General features: G+C 40.8%; 1 protein-coding gene and 1 long non-coding RNA gene across 3 annotated transcripts; one reads left to right on the top strand and one right to left on the bottom strand.

The window, feature by feature from the left end:
- Positions 1–81: 81 nt before the first annotated feature.
- On the bottom strand, positions 82–9,630 carry ankrd10a (ankyrin repeat domain 10a). 2 transcript variants are annotated; one of them, XM_018704463.2, is made up of 6 exons: positions 9,347–9,630; positions 8,409–8,561; positions 8,082–8,173; positions 3,501–3,730; positions 2,297–2,377; positions 82–2,212 (listed from the first exon to the last, which is right to left on the bottom strand). In XM_018704463.2, exons 1-6 carry the CDS (start codon positions 9,599–9,601, stop codon positions 1,803–1,805), a joined length of 1,221 nt encoding a protein of 406 aa, XP_018559979.1. In that variant the 5' UTR covers positions 9,602–9,630; the 3' UTR covers positions 82–1,802. The 2 variants fall into 2 exon arrangements, with proteins under 2 accessions (XP_018559979.1, XP_018559980.1); XM_018704464.2 differs by having other exon boundaries at positions 82–2,209.
- On the top strand, positions 3,645–8,512 carry LOC127139139 (uncharacterized). Its single transcript, XR_007809096.1, has 3 exons — positions 3,645–3,744; positions 8,061–8,218; positions 8,394–8,512. It is a non-coding gene; the product is annotated as an uncharacterized LOC127139139 (long non-coding RNA).
- Positions 9,631–9,637: the final 7 nt, after the last annotated feature.

Below are 9,637 nucleotides of genomic sequence, written 5' to 3'. Positions count from 1 at the left end.
CATTCTGAGATGTTTTTCTGCTCCACAGAGTTGTAGTGGTGTTCTGAGTTACTGTGCCCATAAAAAACCCAAGACTTGTCATATTTTTATGAAACTGCAAAACAGGTTTTAATAGGAAAAAGAGGCCAAACCAGAACAAGTATAAAACAGCTGTCAGAAACAGAGAAGTCCATTTTTGGCACACAGTGCACATTCCCACAGAGCTGACATAGTGTTTACAAACAGACAGCACGCTGTCTATATATCACAACAATCAGAGGAGATATTCCCAAAAAGCCTACAGTATGCTTTATAAAATGTCAGTACAGCTCTCAGTAAAGACATTCATCTGCTCTAAAACATAAATAACAAATGATTTCAAATAGCTACAAAACACACAAACCAATAACATTTTCCCTTTGGTAGATCAAGGCTAGCAGGGGGTTTTCAGTTTCAGTCCCTGCTGAAGGACAGCACATCAGGCCACATTCAGAGAGGACAGCCTCTACCAACACAAGCCTCAATTACTGTCCACACACACACACACACACCACCACATAACCCAACCAAACAGCCCTTAATAGTGCAAACCAGCAAGCAGTAGCAGTATACTAATAAAGATCAATGTTGTAAATGCAGAAATACACCATGGGAAGTAATCTGTGTGTGTGTGTTTGTTTGCACTCGACTTCAGTGAGGTGTATGGAGATTAGAAGGTGACAGAAACCGTCTGATGGTCACACAGGTGCAGAGCGTCGACAGTCCACACCTCCAGCTCTTTTACTGAAGAACTGAATGTTAGGTAAGCTGGATTCAAAGGCAAAATGCTCTGTTGAAATGTAAAATGAGCGGCTGGGATGTTTTTGACTGATTATAGGTGGAGACACGGTGGAGGTTGGTAAGTCAAGAAGTTAACTAGTCCAGTCAGAGAACCCATTAACGCTGTCAAGTCCAGAGCCAATAAGTCAAAAATCTGATGTTCATTTTGTACAAATCCAACAATATTTGTGTCACAAATACTGCAGCTTTAAAGGAGCAGGTTCTAACATTTTGGGAAAAGTTAGCTGTCTTACCAAGAGTCAGATGAGATGTTTTGCTTTTTGTCAAATACGAATCGGTTTGATTTCTGTAGCTCTGGACTCTGTCCATTCTACCTTAACACAAAGACTCCAAACAGAGTAAAAATAAGACCTTAGATCCAGCTGCAAACCCGTCTGATTTATTATTTGCAACTCCACAGTCACCACAACACCTATGAGTCACCTGTATTTATCTAAATTCAGACAGGACTGATACCTGGCAGCCACACTATGAGGACAGTTCTTCAGAGAGACCAGCTGTGCCCCACTTACTGGTATTAATGTTGTGGCTGATGGGTTTTATTTATTGGGTTATTTACCAAATCATTTTTATAGTTAAAACTGATTTACAACTTAGCAGCTCCTCTATTTTCTTTGTTGCATTGTAGGACAACAGTGCTAACATCAAAACTAGTAAGTGGTTTTAATGTCATGGTTGAGTTGTCTGGGGACAGGTGAAGCTACTCTGGGCTAAGGATGTGATGCTAACCCATGTCTGAGTTTGAAGATGAGGTGAATGGCCTCCTATCTTTTTTCAATTAGCTCCATCTGCTGATAAAGCCTGTGAGATGTGGAGAGTTAATACTTCACTAAACCAGGAACATATCATCATATATGGGTATCTGTTGTCATGACTCTAGGTATGGCAGCTAATGATTTATTCCAAAATGTCAACATTCGTTTTAAAGTGAAGAGAAAGCATATTAAAGAGCCAATCCTGCCCCTGTTCCTAACCCTCTGTGTTTATGAGCCGTGGTAGAGGTGGATGGCGCTGGCCACCGCCTGCTTGTATCTGTGCTCGGCCTGGACGCTGCTGCTGTGCTCCAGGTGGCTGCTGTCGCTCAGCTCCTCCGCCGTGTCTCCGAAGCCGTGGTAGTGTCCGTAATGCTGGAAGTCCCCGCAGTCCGTCCCCATCAGCGTCCACCAGGCCGGCCGGTGGGACACGCAGCTGCTGGGGCTCCCGGTCAGGTGCAGGGAGCCGCACATGTCAGCTGAGGAGTGCTGGGCGGGTGCTGCTGCTGCCGCCAGCGGCCGCTGGTTAGCCGGAGGGGGAGGTGTCGGGGGGAGGGTCTTGACTGGCTTAGGGTCATCCTGGGCAGCATAAGGCAGTGTGTGATGATGGCCGTTGGCGATGGCTTTGGTATCATCATCTGCTTTTTTTAAAAACACAGTTTAGAAGCAGGTCTCTTTATGAGCAACGACATTTGGGACCAATCACATAGAAGCTCCAGTCTCACCTGAGTTGAGCTCCTGTGCAGACTCTGTGTTCATGCTCTCCACCTCCTCACCTCCACTGCTGTGTGTCTGCACCAACATATCTGCAGCAGGGGAATGACATCATCATACAGCTGTGGTATGGGCTAATTACATTAGATCTTTTTAAAAACCAGTGAACTGCTGTTTGAATACAACAAAAACAAAAAGTAGAAGGAGAACACTGTGGGCTTTGATGGCTGTAATGACTAGTTTAATTTGAAAGATCTTGAAGCAAAGTTATTTCTCCACCAGTGTGAAAAATACATTTTCTACCAAAATGACCACAGTGTGGGTTATTGAGCATGAGAGATTTCTGTTTGTGCTTCTGTGCAGCAATAATAATAAGGAGCAATAGCTCTGATCAGTCACTCAGTGGCCACTTTTTTTTTTTTTAGTGAAATCTAATGCAATCCAATACAACAGCTCAGTCATGAATTTTACTTTTACAAAGATAATAATGATGAGCTGGTAGTAATCTTTGTTTATTTGTTTATTATTAAGGTTGTAGTTGCAGCCGTGTGGGAATGAATTACTTTGTGTTCTGTCACCCATTACAACACCACTGACAAGTAATAAAGATATAGCTAATTAACACACACAGAAGTTTTAATGGTAATGGACTGTACTTATTAGTGCTTTCTAGTCTACTCTCAAACGCTCACACTGCATGTCACACCATTCACACATCATACCAGAGACCACTGGGGGGTTCAGTGTCTTGCCCAAGGATACTCCGGCATGCGGTCTGAAGAAGCCGGGGATCAAACCACTGACCTCCTGACTGGTGGGCGACTGCACTACTTCCTGAGGCACAGCTGCTCCACAAAAACTGGCCATTTTAAGATTGATATAATGAGAACATGTGGCAGAGCTGTTATACTGGATTACATTGGACTATATAAGTGTACCTAATAAAGTGGCTGGAGAGCATGTATGAACTTGGCATGAAATGAACTCAGCACTGCCACACAGGAGGTGACAGGATAATAATTTTAAGTGGTGTATTCTATTTTGCATTAATCTAAATGTTCATTGTAAAGTTAATATAGATTAATCTTTGTCATTTTAAAAACCAGTACAGCAATCACAGCTTAACAGCTCACAGTTGTTGTATATAAATAAACCTATGTGGCTCACAGTGTGTAGTGCAGTAACCATGTTTCCAAACACCAGCACATTTCTTACTGTCAGCTCTCCTGGCTCTCTTCATGTGTCCAGAGTCCACAGCGTTCAGCAGCCTCTTCCTGCCGAGCAGGCCCTGACCACAGGGGGCGTTGTCACCCTGCACTCCGTTCACATGGAGCCCGCTGAGCTGCAGCAGGTGCTTCTGGGCGTTGGAGATGAAGCGGAAACAGTCGAGGAAGCCCTGAGCGTGGGCCAGGTCTGCTGCGGTCTGCCCGCTGGCATTCCTTAAACTGAACAACAAGAGGTAAGAGTGAGGAAAACTACTTCCTGTTGGACGTAACAGTCTCATCTCTAACAGCCTGACTGCATCCTGCACTCCTCACTGACTGATTACATACAAGCCTGAAAATAAGAGGACCTAGCATTGCAGGGAGAGATCATCATGACCCATCAGCAGGTATCAGATAAATCTGTCATCATCAGAGAGAATGCATCAACATGTGCTAAATTTACTCTGGGCTTGACAACCTCCCTCTGCAACACATTCACTTTACTAAATGAATAAAACCTCACTTCATAATAACAGATGAGTAAATAGAATACAGGCCATATTTGCGAATACATTAGAGAGTATCTAAGCCATCCAAGATAAAAAAGGATTAAAGATTAAAGCTAACAGTAGAAGATCTTTCCTCTATAGAACTACACATGACAGTAAAGTACATTTCAGATGAATGTGCAGTTTAAAGATCACAGTCCTGTTAACTGAGTCATTAGTTAGGTAACCCTCCCTCTAAGTCATTTACATAAAATGAAATGTCTCCTAACTACAGCGTGAAATAATTAAATTTCAATGTTATTAATCTTCCTCAATACCAGACAAAATGAAAATGATCAACTAAAAAGTTCTGGCATCAGAGAGCCTAATATTAGAGCCAATATTCATATTGATATTTGACAGTTAAGAAAAATCTGATATTAACACATTGTCCAGTACATACCCTGACTGACCTGTGTGTCTTAACATAAGCCTGAGTAGAAACTGTGATACTGTTCTTAGTTCAGTCTTGCTGGTGATCTGTCCAGGGTGTACCCTGCCTCTGACCCAGTGTTAGCTGGGATAGGCTCCAGCACCAGAATAGAATAAGCTGATATCTAACAGATAATTGATAGTTAAAAAGCATCTATCCTGCTGTTAAAGAATAACTACTCATTTTTAGGATTAGACATTATTTTATTTGATCATCTTCTACAGTAAATATGAAAATGCATCTTGTCTGGTGTTGAGAGAAGCTTCATCAGAGTTCCTACACAGTTCTGAGCATGGATGCTTCTTGATTCTGAGATCAGTATAAAAAAAATCTTTATTCAAAATCTGCTTACTAGCTTCTTCTGACCTTTGACCCACATCTCATGGACTGGAGTTTGTCCAGTCATCACAGTGATGCCTCAGATGCCTTCACATCGTTTACATATGGCCAGATGTTACTGTGTGACCACATACAGATTGAGACTAATGTGAGATGTGGATGAAAGCTTAGAAAAAGCTAGTAAATGGAGATTATTTAGTCACACTGTGTAGAAAGCCTTTGTTAACATCCATAGAGGTCAAATCATATTTATTCAAGAAACTGTTAAAAGAAGCATTTCATTTTCTACATCTCCTGACATGCTTTAATTCTTCACATCATCCACTACAGCACAATAATCCTCCAGCTGACTGAGCTCCCTGTGATCTCTACATTAACTCCTGAGGCGTGTCCATAAGCTCACAGTTTGTTTGCACAGTGTCTGAAAACAGTTAGTTGTAAGCTAAGCATGCAGGTCTACACATGACTATCAGTGCTTTCTTAGCATTGAAACCAATCACTGCAGGAAATACCTCGCCAGTTTGCCAGTTGCAGAAACTGTAGGAAGCGATAGTGAACACTCATTGCCACAACTGTAAGATGCTCGCTGATGCACGTGTGCCAGATTCTGCAGTGCCTATATGGATTGCTCCCTCTTTCTGGGATTACTTGAGAAAATCATGTTCAAATTCAATAGCTGTAAAACATCAGAACGTGCAGGGTGTTTGTCTCTGCCAGCACAGTTTGAAAATGAAGCTCATGGTTATCCTTTCTTTACATAATATAGCATAAGATCCAAAAGCAAATGGAAATATTGAGTTCAAAATGTAACAATATGTAAAAGTCAGCTAGAACAAGTTTCTACAGATCCTCTTTACTGTCACTGACTGTCAAAGTCCCTGAGACTGAAAAGCTCATGATGTGTATTTACTGACACTGATGTGTCCAGATCAACCCCCACACATTTGATTTCTCTTGAAGTTAGATCCAATACCAACTCTACTGAAAAAAAAAAAGTACATGCAAAAAGAGGCGACATTAGCATGAATGAATACTAAAGCTGCGTTCATTGATATTTTGGCCACTGGGGGGCAGCAGAAAACCCTGAAACTGAGAGGGGTCTGCCTGCAGGCCTCTTCAGTGGAGTCAGCTCCACTGTCAGGACAGGAAATGTACCTTCACCTGTTTTAAATCCATAATTACAGTGGGAAGAACCACTTTAACACAGTAACATCTATGCAACAGTGCCCCCTGCAGTCACTTTTTATGGTGGCAACAGTATATGATGTGACACCGGCTTCAGAGAAGTAAAAATGCAGGTTTTTAGTTTCTGAGTTATTGTAACAAAGAATGAAAATTAACTTTAATTATAAGTTTATATCTGCAGTTTTTGACTCTATAATTAAAAAAAAGAAAAGTAAAAATCAAATATTTTTTCTTTTTCATTTCATTTTCTAAAACACAGATCAATCAGATCTCATCTTTGATTTAATTAATAATTTTATTTCATCCTGAATATAACCTTAATTGAATGTACAATTCAAATGTTATTTCAATTAAACATAACTTGATTTAATTTCACTTCAGCCGTGGCCTCGGCTGTGTTTATGCTGATTAGGAAGCTCATTTCTCAATTGTGCTAATTCTGCTAAAAAACAGGCGATGTTCTGAAAAGCATCAGAATTAACAAGACAAGAGCCTAAATAAAATGGAGACAGGTACTGAATCTGCTTTTCAAGAGAAATCAAAAAGAAATCCAAAACCTTTCCACTTATAAATCAGATGAAGAGGAGGTTACTTCAAAGAAGGACAAAGGCATGGAGGCAGTTTTCTGAAGCGTTCAGATTTAGTTTTACCATCATCAGCTGTAGGCAGAGGTGACATCTGTCCTTCTTTGGAGTAACTTTCTTTTTATATGTTTGGAATATCTGTGGCTCTCCTTCTTTGTATTAGCAGCAACATTCAGTGTTTTTGATAAAATTATTCTAAATGAAGACATTCATCATCAGAAATCAGATCTCATTCTCTCCCTCTCCTTTGTAATTGTAGATGTCTTAGATCTACTTTGAATTTACATACATACATTTCCATATTTGTCTCCAAGTGAAACTAACACCTTTTGTCAGTGTGCCACATGTAAATAGAAACACATGAGCTTTTCTGCCTTTGCATAATATCAACATTCTCATTGACTAACTCTAACATGAATATAAGAACATTTTACCTGTGCAGCTGTTGAGGAAAAAACAACACACACAAATAACATTACTATCATTGTGAACTATGACTGTAAGAAAATATGACTCAGCTGTATGATTCCACTTTAAATCAGCTGGTTTGGAAGAGAACAGCCAATAAAACATCTGGAATATACCCACACTTTAAATCCTGCTGTGTGGGAGGAGATCATTAACTGCACTACTTTGCTGTACATTACATCATGTCAGGTAGAATCAGATTAAACTCTCCTGAGGGTGGTAAGATAATGCCACCTGTTCTCAGTGCATTCTCTGTGTTTAAGAAACTCTCTAGAAATTAGTCTAACAAGATCATGTCATATCACACTGTGCAAAATGGTATGTGTGTGTGTATATATATATATATCATTATGTCATTTAATAATTAAAATAATCATTATTAAAATTGCCTACACCATTATGAAGAATGCTGACAAAGTAGTTGATAAGTATAAGAGCAAGTAAACCAGTGTGGCCTGTTTCCTTCCAAACAGCTGATGTGACATTAGCAATACACAGAGATTTAATGAAAACAGAAAATATATACACTTACACCACAGCAGCAGAACTTCTGCAATGTTAGGAAATACTGTAGATCAGCATGAAAAGAAAGTGGCTGATGGCCAAACTCAGTTTGTTGTTTATTCGGGATATCTTTATTGTCAGATTTACTTTTTGATGTTAGACCTCTGATCAAACTGTGCAGAACATGCAGGAAATGCAAACGAGTGGATAGATATGATGCTGCCTACTGCCATTTTATTAAAATCCTCTGGATTTACTTTGGAATATTTTCACTGTAAACAGCCTGTTGCTGGGTCACAACTGTTTGAAGGATGGCTGATACCAGCAGTGAGCTGGGATTGTCCACCAAAGTCAGAGAGAATCTTTAAACAGTGAAACAGGACTGGAGCTGTAATTATCACTACCAAATCTAATGAGTAGATTTAGCCTCCACACTTGAGCTGGGACACGTGTAGCTGCTGCTGTGGTTCACACTCAACATGACAGAGCTGCTGTGTTGGTGCACACAGGTCAGACGGCGGGATACTTACTGTGGTTTAGCACCTGCTATCAACAGGACCTGGACACACTCCAAGCTACCTGATCGAGCCGCCTTGTGAATGGGAGCCTCACCTACAAAGTCCTGAAAACACAATGGAAAAATCTATTGGGATATCCATTTATAAAGGTAATAATGAAAGCTATTACAAATACAGCATTGCATATGTGAACAAGACAAGCTGCACCCACTCAGAACATTACAAATAGTAGTTTGTAGCCTGTCTCTCTGCAAAATAACACATATATGACACATTTTAAATGTAAGTGCACAGTACACTTCTGGTTATACTCCTGTTATACAGTGTTGAAGGACCGACCTGCCTGTTGATGTCAGCTCCAGCCTGGGTCAGCCACACCACACAGTGAGGGTGTCCTCCGAACGCCGCGGTGTGTGTTGGTGTCTGGTTGAAGCGGCTGGTCACCGTGTTCACCTCGCAACCCATCTGCACCAGGTGCACCACACACTCCAGCTGTGCACGTCAAACAGAGATCAGGGCAATAATGAGAGTCAAGTGAATCATCAAACATCAGGTTTGTCTTGATGAAATGGTAAAGAATTCTCACTGTCTTCTGTGCACTCAATTGCCTTTATTGTTACAGTGTTAACTGTAAAGTAATACCAGGTTTTAAATGTAATAGACTCTGGTGACATTTATTTGCAACTCTGTTAAAACTGTTATCATTACTGAGTCTGAAATAAGTTTATTCTAATGTAGAAAATGTTATCACACGTTGGATGTTGTTTTAGGTGAAAGCTGTACGTTTATCATAAAGTAAACATGACCTTTTCCTGATTTCCTGGACATGTTTTGGCGCCTTAATAGCCATTGGCTGCGCTGGAACCAATAGAAATGCTGCAACCTCTTACTTTATTTTTTCTTCTAAAAAACTTTATTGTACATTAACAATCAGACATAACTGTATTAGGGCAGTAAACGACACTGAAAGGAAAAAACGGCGGGTGCTTCTGCTGCGGCTGACTTTAGTAACAGTGCATTATTTCCATAATATATCATATTTCTGGAATGGTTGTGTTAGTCGCTACTGTCCACCGCCATGTAAGCTGAAAAGAGATAGGATAATTAGCGAAGCCGTGATTCAAGTTGACCGCTGTTAAATTAAGTACTATGTGGTAAACTGTGGCCAAGTTACGCAGAGCGAATGTCTCCACGGAGCAGAAAACATCGCTGACAGAGTATGGAGATTACCTTTCGCTTGGTAAATCACTTAAGCTACCTTGTAACTTAATCTCTACCTGTCCATAGTGAGCAGCCCAGTGAATGGGGGTCCATCCGTAGCAGGAGTCCTCAGCAGTCAAATGAGCCTGGTTCGAGAGCTGCTGTGACAGTGAGACCAAAGCTCCAACATCTCCATCCCGGCAGGCGCGATGGATGGGAAACCGACTGATAAACACCTCATCGCTGTACAAGTCGGGTTCTTGTCTCACAGACATGAGTGAACTATCAAAGTGGCGGACAGAAACGTTTCCCACCGATGTTCCCGGTCCCATAAAACAGACTAAATAACGTTCAAACACAAAGGAAGA

Source organism: Lates calcarifer, linkage group LG7_2 (genome assembly GCF_001640805.2).
Source record: "Lates calcarifer isolate ASB-BC8 linkage group LG7_2, TLL_Latcal_v3, whole genome shotgun sequence".
Lineage (NCBI taxonomy): Eukaryota > Metazoa > Chordata > Actinopteri > Centropomidae > Lates > Lates calcarifer.
This window is presented reverse-complemented; position numbering and strand designations above follow the sequence as displayed.